The sequence below is a fragment of the Archocentrus centrarchus genome, chromosome 24 (genome assembly GCF_007364275.1).
Source record: "Archocentrus centrarchus isolate MPI-CPG fArcCen1 chromosome 24, fArcCen1, whole genome shotgun sequence".
Classification (NCBI taxonomy): domain Eukaryota; kingdom Metazoa; phylum Chordata; class Actinopteri; order Cichliformes; family Cichlidae; genus Archocentrus; species Archocentrus centrarchus.
In genome coordinates this window covers 32,796,106-32,813,003 of record NC_044369.1, presented here as the reverse complement: position 1 = coordinate 32,813,003, position 16,898 = coordinate 32,796,106, and the positions used below count along the sequence as shown (strand labels likewise).

At 42.0% G+C, this 16,898-nt stretch overlaps 2 protein-coding genes across 2 annotated transcripts in view; one reads left to right on the top strand and one right to left on the bottom strand.

The window, feature by feature from the left end:
* Window positions 1–7,877, bottom strand: part of ddhd1b (DDHD domain containing 1b) — a 43,459-nt gene extending 35,582 nt beyond the window's left edge. The window contains exons 1-5 of the mRNA XM_030722365.1: window positions 6,937–7,877; window positions 5,768–5,944; window positions 5,184–5,312; window positions 1,952–2,099; window positions 1,745–1,854 (exon numbers count right to left, since the gene is read on the bottom strand). Of these exons, the coding sequence (XP_030578225.1) occupies window positions 1,745–1,854; window positions 1,952–2,099; window positions 5,184–5,312; window positions 5,768–5,944; window positions 6,937–7,687 (1,315 nt within the window). The 5' untranslated portion in view covers window positions 7,688–7,877. The remainder of the gene's footprint in view (window positions 1–1,744; window positions 1,855–1,951; window positions 2,100–5,183; window positions 5,313–5,767; window positions 5,945–6,936) is intronic.
* Window positions 7,878–10,608: 2,731 nt separating this feature from the next.
* Window positions 10,609–16,648, top strand: cgrrf1 (cell growth regulator with ring finger domain 1). The gene is made up of 6 exons (XM_030722347.1): window positions 10,609–10,829; window positions 12,064–12,200; window positions 12,493–12,670; window positions 13,901–14,048; window positions 14,432–14,539; window positions 15,468–16,648. The coding sequence occupies exons 1-6, from the start codon at window positions 10,726–10,728 to the stop codon at window positions 15,795–15,797; spliced, it is 1,005 nt and encodes a 334-aa protein (XP_030578207.1). The 5' UTR covers window positions 10,609–10,725; the 3' UTR covers window positions 15,798–16,648.
* Window positions 16,649–16,898: the final 250 nt, after the last annotated feature.

Here is a 16,898-nt window from a genome sequence, read left to right as displayed (position 1 = left end):
GCGCTGCTTAACAACCCCACTAAAGTACACAAATCGCAATATAGTGACAGCTTTGTAATCAATAATACTCTGGGCATATGGGAACAGATTAAACTATATATTAAAGCACCCAAAATGTACACAGATGGTAAATGGACTAGTTCTTATATAGCGCTTTTCTACTCAGTATGAGCACTCAAAGCGCTTATACAACCTGTGCATTCACCCATGCACTCCCATTCATACAAGCACTTCCATTTTTACGAAGCTAAGTGCTTTTTAATTAACTAACATTTTACACGCATTCATACTCCAACAGAACGGTCGGAGAGCAACTTGGGGTTAAGTATCTTGCCCAAGGATACATTGGCATGTAGCCTGGAGTAGCCAGGATTCGAACTGCTGACCTTCCGATCAGTAGGTGACCTGCTCTACCTACTGAGCTACAGCCACCCCCACAGATGCCTCCATCTGTGAAAATCATGCTTTTCAACCTGGTCTGTCTGATGGTGCCTTCTCTGATTGGAGGCAGAAGGGTATCTGTAGCTTAAATAATCTTTACTTGAAGGGAAATTTTGCTTCATTTTCACAGCTTCAAGCCACGTTTAAAATACCCAACTCAAGCTTTTTTAGATACTTACAGATTAGAGATTTTATGAAAAAGAACATACCAAATTTTGAATCCCTGACAATACATGACACTCTGGAAAAAATTATCAATATTAATCCGGCCACTCGCAGGGCAGTCTCTTCATTTTATTGAATCATCCATAACAATGTTTTATATAACACTGAGTCATAAACAGTCCTGGGCAGATGAGCTTATCATAGAATTGAGTGATGGAATATGGGAAGAATGTTTAATAAATATTCATAAATGTTCTGTAAATGCCAGACATAATCTCATACAATTTAAAACGATCCACAGACTTTACTTTTCACAAGAAAAGCTACATAAACTCTTTCCAGATGTCTCCCAATTATGTATCCGTTGTAAATCTATGACAGGTAATCTAGCACATTCCTTTTGGTTTTGCAAAAGAAAAATTCAACCATACTGGAAATTTTTTTCAATGTTTTTCTGATTCTTTTGGAAAAAATATGTTACCAAACCCTCGGGTAGCAATTTTGGGAGCTGTTAATGCTCGTTCTCTAATTAATAAGTATGAGAAAAGTGCTCTTCTTTTTGGGATGGTGATAGCAAAAAAAAAAAATTTTTATGTATGTGGAAGCAGGATTCAGTCCTGACGTTTGATCTGTGGATGGAAGAAATGTTCAAGATGTTTCACCTCAAGAGATTAAGACTGTATAATGAAGATAGAGGACCAGAGTTTGATCTTCTGAAATACATTAAAGGCGAGAAATTGCAGCCTTTAGCAACTTTGTGAACCTCACCGTGCCAGCATATGTAAGTTTTTTGTAACTGTCACTTATGCCTGTTTATTTTTTATTGAGGTTTATAATCTATGCAGATGTGCTTTGTTCGGTTTGTTTAAATGTTCAGTTGTGTGTCCTTTTTGTATGACCAAAAAAACTAATAAATAAGTTAATTTTCAAAAAAAAAAAGTTGGTCATAGAAAAGAATTATGCTGAACAAAAACATGATGTACTGAATACTGAATTAATGCCAGTTTTGATCGTATTTTAGAACGTGGAAAGCTGGGTCAGTTTAATGTAAAATGGTGTAAGCAGGATTTTCATAAGAGAATAAAACCAGTATACAAAGATTATGAGCCATTCAAAACAAAAGTGTTGTATAACATACCTCCATCCAAACAGAGTTTGGACCTCCATTCCACAGGAAGGAACTCTACATGCTCTGTGGTGCGATCCGAGAAGTGTTTCTCCTCCATCTTTCTGGCAGCATCTCTCATCCTATCCGACAGACAGGACAAAAAAAAAGTGACTTCCAGAATTATTCTAATTTCAATTATTTATCTGCTCTTCCAATGGAAATACCCTGATCGCTCACATGCTGGTGTTCCTGATAATGCGACCCTGGTCCATCTTCTGGCCAATGCCATGCACCACAAACACAATGTGTGTGGTTTCAGGTGGGGTATCCTCAGGTGCAGCTTCCTCCACGTACCCTCGATGGAGATGTGTCCCACTGCTTGAGGCTGAGAACATGAGAGTAAGGTAATTATGTGTTGTAAAGCAGTGCCCCTACGTTTCTGAAACTGTCATCAAATGACTGCAGAAAATATCCAGACGTTGCTCTCACAAAGCATACCATGTTATATGTTCATGTTCAAGTTTGCTCACTTCCAAAGAAATGAACAGTCTCTAATTTTTATGGTATTTTCATTTTAATGGAGAGAGATAGAATATCAACCAAAAATCCTGAAAAAACATATTGCATAAAAGTAATATATATATAGCATACTGTATACTGTACCAAAGAGTAAAACAGTTAATGTGGATTATTAAACATCCATTCATCCATTTTCTTCCACTTATCTGGGGCCTGATCGCGGGGGCAGCAGCCTAAGCAGAGAAGTCCAGACCTCCCTCTCCCCAGCCACCTCTACGAGCTTATCCAGGGGAACCCCAAGGCGTTCCCAGGCCAGCCGAGAGATTTAATCTCTCCAGCGTGCCCTGGGTCTGCCCCGGGACCTCTTCCCAGTAGGACATACACCTAACACCTCACCCAAGAGGCGCCCGGGAGGCATCATAGTCAGATGCCGAACCACCTCAACTGGCTCCTTTCAATGTGGAGGAATAGTGGCTTTACTCTGAGCCCCTCCCGAATGGCTGCACTCCTCACCCTGTCTCTAAGGGAGAGGCCAGCCACCCTTCGGAGCAGGCTCATTTCTGCCTTCTGTCACTACCCAAAGCTCATTACCATAGGTGAGGGTAGGGACGTAGATCGACCGGTAAATCGACAGCTTCGCTTTCACACTCAGCTCCCTCTTCACCACGACAGACCAGTGCAGCATCTACATCACTGCAGACGAAGCCCCGATCCCTCTGTCAATCTCCCGTTCCCTTCTTCCGTCACTCGTCAACAAGACCCCGGGATACTTGAACTCCTCCACCTGGAGCAGCAACTCCCCCCTGAGCCGGAGTTAGCACTCCACCCTTTTCCGGCTGAGGACCATAGCCTCATATTTAGAGGTGTTTAGAGGTTACAATCAGAGGTTTGACTCACAGATGGACCCTCCTTTCCAGCATCCTGGCATAGACCTTACCAGGGAGGCTGAGGAGTGTCATCCCCCGATAGTTGGAGCACACCCTCTGGTCCCCCTTCTTAAAGATGGGGAGTACCACCCCAGTCTGCCAATTCAGTGGCACCGCCCCAGATCTCCACGTGACACTGCAGAGACGTGGCCTACAACATCCAGAGCTTTCAGGAACTCAGAGTGAATCTCGTCCACCCCAGGGGCCCTGTTACCAAGGCGCTGTTTAACCACCTCAGTGACCTCATCCCCAGTGATGGGCGAGTCATCCCCCTAGTCCTCAGGTGTGTCCGTAGGATTAAGGAGGTCCTCAAAGTATTCCTTTCACCGCCCGACTATATCCTCAGTTGAAGTCAGCAGTGCCCCACCAGCATTATACACTGTGTGAGTACAGCACCACTTGCCTCTCTGAAGTCTCCTGACGGTTTGTCAGAATTGCCTCGAGGCCACCTGAGCCGTGTTCCCCTCATCCTGCCAGTACCGGTCAGCTGCCTCTGGCGTCCCATAGGCCAACCAAGCCCTATAGGACTCCTTCTTCAGCTTCTTCAGAAGTCTGGTCTTCACTGCTAAGGCCCCAGCAACCCGCCCCAGATTAGCAGAAGAAAATGGATGTATGGATGGATAGTTGTAAAACAGCTAACTGATCATCTGCAGAGGAACGGTTTATTTGAAGAGTTTCAGTCAGGTTTCAGAATTCATCACAGTACAGAAACAGCATTAGTGAAGGTTACAAATGATCTTCTTACAGCCTCTGACAGTGGACTCATCTCTGTGCTTGTCATGCTAGACAATTCAATTCAATTTTAATTATATAGCACCAAATCACAACAAACAGTCACCTCAAGGATACTGTTGACCATAACATTTTATTACAGAGATTAGAGCATGCCATAAGTATTAAAGGTACTGCACTGCAGTGGTTTGAATCTAGCTAAAAGACTCCAGTTTGTTCATGTAAATGGGGAGTCTTCTTCACACACTAAGGTTAATTATGGAGTTCCACAGGGTTCTGTGCTAGGACCAATTCTACTTACATTATACATGCTTCCCTTGGGCAGTATTACTACAAGGTATAGCATACATTTTCATTGCTGTGCAGGTGATACCCAGCTATATTTATCCATGAAGCCAGATGATACACACCAATTAGTTAAACTGCAGGAATGTCTGAAAGACATAAAGGCCTGGATGACCTCTAATTTCCTGCTTGTAAATTTCCACAGCATGTCTGTTGTCCTGTCTCTCCCCCCTCAGCAGATGACCCCCCCTCCCTGAGCCTGGTTCTGATGGAGGTTTCTTCCTGTTAAAAGGGAGTTTTTCCTTCCCACTGTCACCAAGTGCTGCTCATAGGGGGTCGTTTTGATTGAGTTTTTTCTATATTATTGTAATGTCTTTACCTTACAATGTAAAGCTCCTTGAGGTGATTGTTGTTGTGATTTTGAGCTAAATAAATAAAATGGAACTAAATTTAACTTCAAGTGCACACTGATGTGGAACTATGCAGACAGACTAGGTAATTAAAACCAGTTTAACATATTGCTCAACTTATATTGTTTCATGTTAGATTCAAGAGTCGATCCAGACAACTTTAAAGCTGCATTAGGAAGAAGTCTAGAAAAGCCCTTCTGCAGCAGGTCTCACTTCTCTGCCCCTCTCACCAGATGACCAGGTTAGTGCTTCTTATAGTCTTGTTGAGTTCTCTGAGTGTACTGAGCGACTAATGACCTTATCGGTTTTCATCACATGCTAGAGGAGGTACAGAAGGCTAACTCCCTCTCATAACACTTCAGGTAATTATACGAGGTTGTTGTATATTTGTACAATGACAAAGACATTTTACTTAGCCCACTTTTCATGACATATTTCAACTCAGAAAGACACTATGTTATTTTCTTTGTCTTTACAACAGTTGGAGTCTCTTGGTAACTACTGACGTTGTGTTTCCCTGATGCTGTCAGCAGTATTCACCAGCTGAAATTCATGGAATAGACAGAAACCACATCAGCCCTGTGTCATCCCATATACCTTTAGAAAAGCCCAGTTTCTGAGTGACAGTACGTGCAATCTTGGACGTGGTGGCGTCGCTGTACAGGTACACCTCATCCACACTGTGCCAGTCCACATGACTCCTGCTCAGCTTCAGACTGTGGATAGCTGAGAGACAGTCACACTGTGATTAAGAGCAACTGACATACTTCATGCACAATAATTAATTCACTGACTCCCATGACAGTGTGCTGAACTTGAGTCAATGCAATAGGTCACTGCATTTTAAAATCTGTTTTTTCTTTGTTGATTTTGAAATATTTTACTTGTTATATAATTGGTCTTATTTTTATTGTCGTAACTGCCATAACAAAATAGTTTCCCAAATCTGGGGTACATGAAGCATATTTTGTCTTTTTACAGAATTTAGGATCAGCACACATTACGTGACTGTTTTGTGGTCTTGCTGTAAATGGCATAGACACACATCTACAGGCATGTAGATGTGTGTATGTTGGCTCCTTCTCGCAGCACATGCAGCCTTCATAGACATTTAACACTCATCTTCTCTGTCTGACATACACATCACTCTAGGTCTTTGCTGTCTGTCTTGCATTCCCTACCGTCCTTGCTGTCCACTGTGGTGGTCACTGCCTCCATCTCATAGGTGTCCCTCATCTGTTGCCCCCGGAAGCGTGAGAGGTGTTCCTGCTCAATTAGATCACTCTCGTCCTCCTCCAGGGGAAGCCAAGTTCCATCAATGAACCACTGTCCCCTCATCACAGGAATCCGGTCTTGTTCTGTGGAACACCGTGATGTTTATTAAATACCTTGTTTTTCTAATCTAAGACAGAACACAGTATCTGAGTAACAGTAAAGAGAAACAAATTTGTATGCAACAGAGAAAAACTGACAGAATTGGATATCTGTCCTCCACTGTCATGATCAGAGCTGTATTAATAACAGGATGAACACTACGGACACAAAGGAATGGCACTGAAAGAAACTGACAAGGCAATTTTGTTTTTTACATCATTAAAGTTGCTGTTGTGGGGAATAGCTACAGAAACACACATATTAGCATATTAGCTTGTCCATCACATTTACTGGTAGCCAATGCACACTCCTGCAAGGCAAGCAGGCATTAAAGTCCTGGCTCAGTGCCATATAGACTTTATTGTTCTGCTGTGTGTGTGTGTGTGTGTGTGTGTGTGTGTGTGTGTGTGTGTGTGTGTGTGTGTGTGTGTGTGTGTGTGTGTGTGTGTGTGTGTGTGTGTGTGTGACAGAGAGAGAGAGAGAGAAATCTTTCTAGGAAATAGTAAGCAAGCTGGTACAGAAGTGGCTTGTATTATACTTGTAGGTTCATTTTAGAACTGATCTGAATTAGTTAATTAATGGATTAATGAACACATTAACTATTTAATAAACTAACAAGGACTTAATTGTTTAAGACAATGTTGCAACACATGGATGGATGTGAGGTAGATAAAGCCTGAATATACTTGATGCGTACAGAATAAAGCAGTGTATGAATGTTAAAGCACTGAGTGGTCAGCAAGATCAGAAAAGTGCTTCGCAAATGTCAAACCAGTTCATTTAAGCGTGGCAGAAACAGTAGTTGTAACGGTGGTGCGGTATTTTTACAGTAGCCTGTTAGTGCAGTCCTCAGAGCTCTAGTTGTGTAGAGGTGTTAGCGGTAGAAGCAGCAATAACGACACTTCTTTTTCTTATGAGTGGCAAAAGATACTGACACCAGTACCCACGCTAACAGAACAGCTACTGAGATGCTCACGGTTCCAGTAAACGGGATAGCATTCCTTCTCCTTGATATCCACTTCATAAAGCCCCCCTCTGACACAGACTGCCTCCACACTGATGCCCCCGATGTGGTCTGGGTCTTTGATCTCCTCTGACACGGAGAGCCGTAGCACCCCGCCCCGCTGCACCGCCGGTTCCGCCCTGACACTTCCAAAGTCCACGGCCGAGCCTTCCGGCTGCAGTTCAGGGGATCTGACCGTCTCTTTCTCGTCGGTTTCGATGGGATCGACGGGGCGTTTGACCTTATCCGGATTCTGTTCGCAGAACCGCCGGTAGATAATCTCGATTTTTAAAGAGTCATGTCCGACGAACGGCTTCCACGTCCGCTTGTCCTCTTTGTAAAACCAGCGGACCTCCTCTGGTCCCAGCTCCGTGACAATGTCACCGCGGTGCCGGGAGCTGTTGGACCGGACGCGCTTCTTGACTGTAACGTTGCCGTCGCTTTCGGTGTAGTTTGGCTCGATGTCCAGATAGGATGAGGCAGAATATTCCTCCCCAGTCAGGCCCAGGATCATACCGTCCTGGGATGATAACAACGGCAGATGCGTGTCCAGTAAGCCCGGCTGTACCGGTTCCCTGTCCCCAGCACCGATGCTGTCTGCCAGTGGGTTGTCGTCGAAACCGGACACAAACACATCATTTGCCATGTCCCACTCACTGCTGCTCACGGAGTTATTCTCCGAGCTCTGCTGCCGGATAGTCGCTCGGTCCGTTATATTGCTCATTATTATAATAAGCGCAGGAAAATAGTCTCCTAAAATAGGACGGTGCCCTCACCGCCAGACTACTACACCAGATGAACAGTTTATTTTTCTGCAGCTGGTAACATCTGTGTGAACGACCTACTCACAGTATTTCTTACATTATAGCTACAAATGTAAAACTGAATAAAGGAAACATGGACCCCTGCTTTACATCCCCCTCTCTCATGACAGCGGCTGGGATAACTGATCAAGCTCGGATCCCTGCTGTCAGATAAAATGCGAAGTTAGACTTCCTGTTCAAACGTTCAAAATAAACTATATACAAACGCAAGAACCAACACAGCTTACAAAGCATACATATACGACGAAAACCGGCAACGCAAAGCACGTGTCCGCAGAAAACACTGGAAACGTGCGCACGTCGTGTGCGCTGCGTGAAGTCTCACATACAGCTGCAGACTCTTAATTTGAAAGTCAGTCTGTTTGGGCTGTCTTTGTCCGCTTGACTCCTTCAGTCTAAATTGGGTCAAATGAGCATCTGAGGTTGCAGCTTAGACCGTTTACAGTTTCAGTGACAGTGTACTCTCAGGGTGTGACTATCAAATTCATTTTCTGTCAAATTAAAATACAAATTTTGTTTGTTTGACTGTTTGTAATGACTCTAAGTCGGCGCCAGGAGAGGTGAATTGTGATGAATTGAGATGAATTGTGAAGACCAATATGGACCATTCTGCTTACTATTTTTATAAAATTAATTCATAAGGTGTTCACAGCAAAGTAGATTTGGATACATTTTTCACAAATTTTTAATGCTGAATTGTTAAGATTGATTGAAATCTACATATCATATTTCTTTGCAAAATTTATAAATACATTACCATCATAATTTTTGAGAGTTGAAATTAGGCATACACCTGAACAATCACTGTCATAAAATGTTGGATGATAGTGAGATATTTTTTATTTTTGACAGACTAAGCCATACTTCGTTAGCGATCATAGTGATGCAGTATTGACCATACTGAGAATGAAAGATCATATTATTGTACCTTAAATAAAATTTTAGCACATAATTTATCTTTGAAAATCAATTTTATCAATGGGTCAAATACAGAGAATGGATCTAAGGTTTAAGGCAGTGAATGGAACCTCGGTACCAATTAAAAAATAATACATTATTATAAATGACATGGCCACTGGGTTCAAAGGGTGAAAAGGGAAAAAATAAAACCCCTCACCATATCCTCCTCCATGAATGAAAATATAAAATAAATGTAGAAGCCAGGATAACATTTCATAATAGAAAACCCTTCAGCAAAATTATTTTTGCTATAATTTGGAGGCCTTGCCCTAAACTTTTATCCAAATACTTTTAGTCACCCCTGGGTTAGTAAATATATAATACATATTCCAGCAACAAATATGTGTTCAATATTAAAAATACTTATTAAATCAAAGCAATTTAAAGCATGTTGTAAGAGATTAATATTCTGTGATTATCTTTAACATTTCTACAAATAGGCAACTGCATCCTATAACAGAGACAAAAAATACTGCACTCCTGTACAAGGGTGTATACTACATCATGTCTTTCTATTTACATAACGTGTAACAATAAGCCAGATATAATGCATACTTACTTACTTATTCACATCATATCATACTTGTGTGTGTACAGGAATATTACTACATAATGCACCCATTCTACGTAATCTGCTGATATCAATGCATCACTATAATCCTAAGGGAACCATGTACAAAACATAATGCAACCATGTTGTTTACATATAATCAATATTGCTGAGCAGCAGGTATGGCTTTAATATTGCTCAGTCATGAGTCATAGTCTGTCACATAGAAATAAGTCATTTAATAATTTGTATTGTGAGGTTCAGTAGATTTTACTTTGTGTACAGGTTGTGATCAGCTGACCTGTGCTGCTGCTCAGATATTCTTTGATATTTGTGGAGTCAGAAGTTTGTCTGCTACCCAACACTGACCAACCTGCGACAGTCCCACACAGTGTATCACCACAATCCTGCACACTAACCACTTAAGCCTGAGCTTCATGCAACTTTTGAATATCATAAAATTATTATATGCCAACTTGTTTTGCAAGACATTTCACAAAAACATAATTCAGCAACACATCATGTATGGATCCAAGATCAAATTTAGATTTAGAAAAACGTTTAACTTTTTTTTTTAGGATTTTACAAGTAAGAAAAATTACTAGTTTATCAAATGTCACTTTCTGAGCAGTTAACTTTGAAAATAAAGATCACTGATCTTCCTCTCCTGTCCTGTCTGTTCATCTCTAAGTACAGCATACAGCAGTTCTACATTTAGCTACCAAAACTGTACAGAAACTGCAGAGAAAAGCGTTTGTTTGCTGATGTCTGTGAGCTGGTTGAAAGATGGATTTGAAATGACCTGCCACTTTAAAAAGTTAACCCGTTTTTTGCTGGCTTCTCTTTTGTGGCGCTAAGTAGATGTTGAAGTAACACAAATTTGACATCTTCACCATGAACGCATCATAAAGGAAAAAGGGCGTGCTGAGGGTCACAGCACAGTTATTTTCTCATTAGTATTATTTCCATGCCGACGGCTGGAAGCAGTGCCATGCTGCAGCAGTGAAAAATGAACTCTTTTTACAGTATTATGTATTAACTTGCCTAAGGCAAAGTTTCTTCATCTTCTCTTGAAGAGCCTATGAACCCTGACCTCCCTCCTCAGCTTTAACAGGTCAGTGTGAACTGGGTTGTTGCGCCTGGCCAGAATTCGCCTATGATAAAAATGTCGTACTTTACTTTTTAGAAGGCAACATTCAGTCTCATATGTATTTAAATATTTATTTTGGTAACTTAAAATAAATACTTGTCATCGGGAGTAAGGATGGGCTTGTTGTTGCAGTGGGTGTGCCGAGCCGTTCAGGCCCACCCACTGCAGTCTAATTTAATGGATACTTATGTGCCTTTGCGGCCTCCGTAGATGAGAACTTCCTGTTATAATTCTCAGGGAAAGTGGTTTTTCCTTTGGAATAAAGGCGATAGTATGAAATGGCAGCGGTGTTCCTGGCCACACTCTATGAGTACTCTCCGCTCTTTTACATTAGTGTGGTGTCGCTGTGCTTCGTTGTAACCGCCGCTTTGGTCCTCGGCTGGTAAGTGGTGCTTAGCCAGTTTAGCTAGCCCCACTGATATTTACATTTGCTGCACGGGGATCCTTCAGTTTATTATTCTATCGCTTTTTGGCACGTGGACGATCTTAGCGACTTGAAAGTGGCCGTGACTGTAACGACCTTCATAATGTAACAGCGTGGGAGCTGCTGCTAGATATCCATCAAGATACCCCCGAGAAATTAAAGCTGTTGTTTTTACAGTCAGTTCATTTTCATGGGTTCAGAACTAATTGACAAACTAATATAATTAAAAATCTAAGTTTAGTATTGTTTACATTGTTACGTCTACATTATATTATTGACAGTCGGTGACCGCCTGAAGTACGGACAGGAGCAGATACTGACTGCGCTCCTCAGTGATGTTTGCCAGGCTGTCGCTGCTGTTTTTTCTGGCCTCACTTTGGCTTATTAGCATCGCCGCCGGTGTTGTGCCAAAAAAGTGATCGTCTGCCAACAAGTGATTTCCTTTTTTTTTTTTTTTATTAGGAACTGCAGTCACTTTGTGACAAAGTGACTTTCATCTATTCTTTATTTATCAGGGTAAAATCTGTCATTGGCACTCAGAGAGATCTGGCCAAGAGGGCAGCAATTGCAACAAATATAACATCACAGTTTTATAAAGATGTTTTAAGTGGCCAAAAAGTAGCGGATTTATTAAAATGTAGATACAATAACGCAGTAATAAAAAATACTTAAAGAACAGGTAATTTTTCTCATTAACAAGTTATTGGTTTGGCCTCTCCTAATATTCCTCCTAATATTTATGTGGTTAATTTGTTTCATTTTGCAGCCTAAGGATGGCCTGTTTAACTTGCATTAAGTGCTCCTTCAATTGCATGTTCTTGGAAATGCAAATGAAACCCTTGGAAGCAATTCAGACCTTTTTTATTTGGTTAACTGATGAAGAAATAACAAAAACAGTCTACACAGCTTGCATTTAAGTCCCAGTCTGTGCATAAAAAGACTGTAATTACTCAGTGCAGTATTTTTGTTCCATCCCTTTTAAATTAAAGCTCATAAGCTGCACTTCAGTTGGATTTTTCATTAATGGTTGATTGTACAAACATTTCCTGTGTCATGTCAGCAGCACAACAGTTTGATCAGAAGAGCATGTTTCTATACAGCCAGCCGGTGTGTGCTCCTCTCTGCTGTTCATCATCTGTTACAAAATTATGCAGACACAAACACTCTGCTTACTCTCCTTCCTTTACTGTAGGTTTGGCTTTGACGTCCCAGTTATCCTTCGCAGCTACGATGAACCAGAGCCCAGCATACCAACGCCTGAGAAACAGATGGTTCAGGTGACCAATCCCTTCACCCTGGAGTTGGGTTGTGGACCAGCAAGTGTTACTGGTGAGAACAGTAATGAGGAATGATATAATGCTGGCACTGGTATGAGCTCTCTGCCCAAATCCAACAAATGTCTGTTAACGTCTCCTTTTCTAGTGTAGCTGCAGAGGATGCTGTGCAGCTGGATGTATTTACCAAAAAGAAAACCAATGTAAACCTGTTCACTGTTTGATCTGCTGTTGAACTGGAAGAGCTCTAACTGTGCTTATAGAAAAATGAGCAGTGATGCTGTGGAGCAGCTTTAAATAGGGTTTTGAACCCCTGTGAAGTTACTTTTGTGTGTTGCTGTCTTCAGATGGTGTGTTGGTGAGACCTTGTTGTCTGGAGCCCTGTGTCCTGAGCTGTTTCTGGGGCTGTGAGGTCAGTACTTTGCAAGGAGCGCTGCATGCCCACCAGCACGGCATGATGCTCAGCACCCACAAACATTTCCAGGAAGCCCTCAATCTCCACTACCATTATTGCCAGAAGTTCCAGTATCCTGTACATCGTTAACCAAGACTCACAGAAGCAGTTCTAACCAGAATTACTGCATCTCAATGATATGCCTCTGACAAACAGTCAGTGTCTGTTCAGACTTTATTTTTGACCTGTGAGATTTAAAGTTTTATTGCTCAGCCCTGCTGATTCAAGACCTATCACACTCAGGAGAAAGGGATCGACAGTCGGTTCAATTCAGTTTTATTTATAGAGCGCCAACTCACAAGCAGTCAGCTCAAGGTGCTGAATGTGCATCCAGCCTGACAGAAAGCTCAGGTACGGCTGTAGCTGTAGGTTTTCTTCTTCCCAGCCCAACTTTCCAGCTCTGATCTTTACTATACACAGCAGTGTGCAGATGATTGAAGCACAAAAGTGAGTTTACTCTCAGAAATAATACCATAAAACCTTTCTCATTAATTCCCATACACAGATCAGATCTACTTTATTCCAGATTTGGGAAATTCTTTTCTATAAAAATAAATAAGTGAAACACAACAAACATATCTTAATAAGGTTAAAAACTAATCTGAAATCAAAACAAATGCAATAAGCTGATAAAAATGTGTTAAACAGAAACGTTTGTTCCTGGTACACTGGTATAGGTACTTGGGCGTCTTGGAGAGCTCGCCATAGTTCTGTCATTTTAGCTCAGCTGTCTCAGTGTCTCTGATGAGCTCCGTGACGCTGGGATCAGACGCTGAGTCTCTGAGAAAGCTCCTAATTCAGCTTAAAACACACACACACACACACACACACACACACACACACAGTGAAAGGAACCTGATTTTAAAACATTACACCAGATTCATCACTTTTTAGAACATTACAACATGCACATTATAACTTTAAACAACATGAGGCCAACATGCTTCTTAACCTCACTGAAGCACAGGTGGGTGTGGAAATGACTAAAAGCAGTCACGTTCCTGATAAACTGGGTAACTAACTGTGACACGAGGTTGTTTGTTTGTGTGTGTGTGTGTGTGTGTGTGTGTGTGTGTGTGTGTGTGTGTGTGTGTGTGTGTGTGTGTGTGTGTGTGTGTGTGTGTGTGTGTGTGTGTGTGTGTGTGTGTGTGTGTCTGGTCACTTTCTTGAGGCACTGTTAACTTGGCAGCAAAGTTTCCAGTATGTGTTATTAGTCAGCTCTGTCCCTTTCATGCTCAGAGTCATTTAGCTTCATGCTAATGACGTAGCTCCTGCTGTTAGTGTCTTTGACCCCTCCCCAGTATAAGCAGTGAAGATGCAGAGGAGCGGCACACACAGATCCCTGCTGACCAGAGCATCACCGATTTTGGGCTGCTGCCAAGACAACGCTACCCTCTCGTGGCTGTGCTGACACTGGAAGAGGCACAGACCAGAAACTGGAACCACATTGTGAGTGATATTTATTTATTTATAAATTTATTGACACCAAGGCTGTTTATGCTGTAAAGGGAGCTAAAGTTCAAAGAGAAAACCCACAACAGGGCAAACAGCACACATGAGATTTGAACCTGGAACCTTTTTGCTGTGAGGCAACGGTGCTAACCACCCTACCACCATGTTACCCTTCTCTCTGAGCAGTCTGAATCAATGCTAACTATAAATTTGAACACATTAGAAAGGTTAATGCCTGATCTCAAAGGTTAAAAGTTGTCTCCCTCCAAAAGCCAAACTGGGAGCACTTGTCAATCAGAGAAGGACAACACTTGCAATGAAGTACAAACGGATATCTCATGAGCTGGTAGAAGTAATTTTCCAAATATTATCTCTTTCAGGTGGCCAGTGTGACAGTTATTCATGTTCCTGATGACAAATACAAGCTTTCTGCACGGGTCCTCTTCCAGTACGTCCTTACCTCACAGGGCAGCATGTACGAGTTAAAGGTTGGTCACATCTCTTATGCACTGCTGCTCCAAGGATCTTAAATTCAGTTGTGGGTTTAGCAGGAGCCAATGAAGAGAGTATGCTCTCTCTGTCTCATTGTTAGTTTACTGCAGTGTTTTGGATGAATTGGAGGCTTTTGGAGAACTTTTAGAACAACCTGGTGATGATGAATTCCAGCAGTCCAGCCTAGAAGGAGTGAATGCATGAACTCGTTATTTCAGCGTCACTCTGAGACAGCATGTTTCTGATTTTAGCAATATAAGGGAAAGCAGTCCTACATACTTGTTTAATGTGAATATGAAACTCCACATGTACTAAACATCTACTATAAAAAACTATCATCGATTTAACTGTCTGAGAAGCTACATTAGAAAAACCAAAAACTGTGTTTATGGATTTTTATTTCTGTGGCTCTGATCAGTGACTGGAGGAAGAATCTGAGGACATGTGGTCCAAAAAATGGTGTGCAGAACAGAAATAATGATGTCAGTTACCTACAGTCACCCTGTGGTGAAATAACCAACAATCATCAGCACATATTTCCTGAACAACCAACACATCTATAAAAAGATGTGCCAGGAACAGCATCCGGCGTAAAACTGCCAAATCAAACATGGAGCTACCCGCTGTGGCAACCCCAAGGCATAAGGGAGCAGCTGAAAGTAGCCTCATTTGTCTGATCATGTCTGTGTCACACGGGATAAACTCACTGGGTCTTCTTACAGTTCTCACAGTGGTGCAAATCAGTGCAGATGGATATCAGGCAGACTTTGTAGTAGTGGGATGGCAAAATATGTAATCCAGTTCTGATAATGGCTGGAAAGGTTCAAGGCTGCAATGTGTGAAAGCATCTATTTTTCCAAATTAGATTTTCTAGAGCTGCTGTTTTCTCTGCTGAAACAAGGTCATGTCTCTTGTCTCCCGCAGCCTCTCTTCATGTCAGCTGACAGCACAGGGATGTCGGGGTCTTCTGACTCAGCGTGCACTTCCCCACCCAGTGAAACTCCAAACAAGGGCAGTGTTGAGGATCAGGGTCCGGTGATGGAGGAGGAGGAGGAGGAGGAGGAGGGCTGGTCAGAGAGGACGCAGGGCAGAGACTGTGTGGTCTGTCAGAATGCATCGGTGAACAGGGTGCTACTGCCCTGCAGACACACTTGCATGTGTGACAGCTGTGTGTCATACTTCCAGCACTGCCCAATTTGTAGAGCCTTTGTCATGGAGTCATTTGCCCTGACGCAGAGTACTGACGACCAGTGAACTGTGAACATGATAGAGGTGATGTGCAGCTGGTCAAACTAAGCTGTCGTTCCAGATGTTGAGTTTGAAGTAAACAAATGTCAACTGCATGAAGTGCTCACCTGTTTGTCCGTTTAAAAAGTAACTGGTGGACTTTGCAAGTGAAAAGGTTTTGATTAGCAGATCAGACCCACATGACAGACTTCACAGCGTCTCCCACCCTCTGCTGGGCCTCAGCGGAACTTTCCTGTAATGCTGCCTCCATCATACTTCAGGATGTTTTCAGCTTGTTAGGCAGTTATTCTGTTACACTAAACAATTTCATATGTTCAGCTGGGTCTTTAGCAAACATGAAGTCCACAGTAATGTGATAAAGGGCAACAGGTGCCTGTTCTCTGGCTGCTCTTGCTTAAAGTGGGCACCCAATGCTCAGTTTGAGCCTCACAAACCAATCAGCACGGCAGCACACCACAAAGTTTAATTTCACTGTTGAGCCCTAAATAGCAAAACGCTCTGGAACATTTTCCAGCTACATACAAATCGATGTTTAATCGAGTTGTTTCCCAGACCGCAAAGTTGGTGTTTGACTCTGGGACAGCACAATCATTTATGTGGTAAGGTTTTGTAAAAGGGCTCACTTTTTCTAACCACTAAACAAGGAAGTAAGTATATAAGTATTGTTAAAACAGCTGATTTAAGCACGTCAGGTCAAACGTTTTCCGAGCTAGCTCACAGTCTTGTTGACATGCATGCTAATGATGTTACAACAGACTAGGCTGTAACCTGGATCAATATTAGAATTTGTCAACTGTTTATAAATATGAAAGTAACCTCTTTAAGTGGATGAAGGCAAATACAAAGATTATAAAAGATTCATTTGTGTGTATGTGTCACTTTTCCTTTTTGAATATTTGTAAACAAATAGGACAAGGACTTCTCAACTGACAGTGAATGATCTGATCTTACAGTAATTTCACTCAGACGCTGGACTTCTCGCTCATGGATCCATGACTGTTATACAGTCTCAGTCACTGCCACCCTGAAATATGTGTTTTATGACCCTTCTATATAGAAACTGCTAAAATATGTTTCAAAGCAGACTAAAACAAAAGCTGGACTCTG

What these genes read in the sequence shown, in the direction of transcription:
- cgrrf1 (XM_030722347.1), top strand. Translation starts at nt 10,726, where the DNA reads ATGGCAGCGGTGTTCCTGGCCACACTCTATGAGTACTCTCCGCTCTTT. An exon ending in GCCGCTTTGGTCCTCGGCTG is followed by an intron (nt 10,830 to 12,063) that starts GTAAGTGGTGCT and finishes CCTTTACTGTAG; the next exon opens with GTTTGGCTTTGACGTCCCAG. An exon ending in TGGACCAGCAAGTGTTACTG is followed by an intron (nt 12,201 to 12,492) that starts GTGAGAACAGTA and finishes TGCTGTCTTCAG; the next exon opens with ATGGTGTGTTGGTGAGACCT.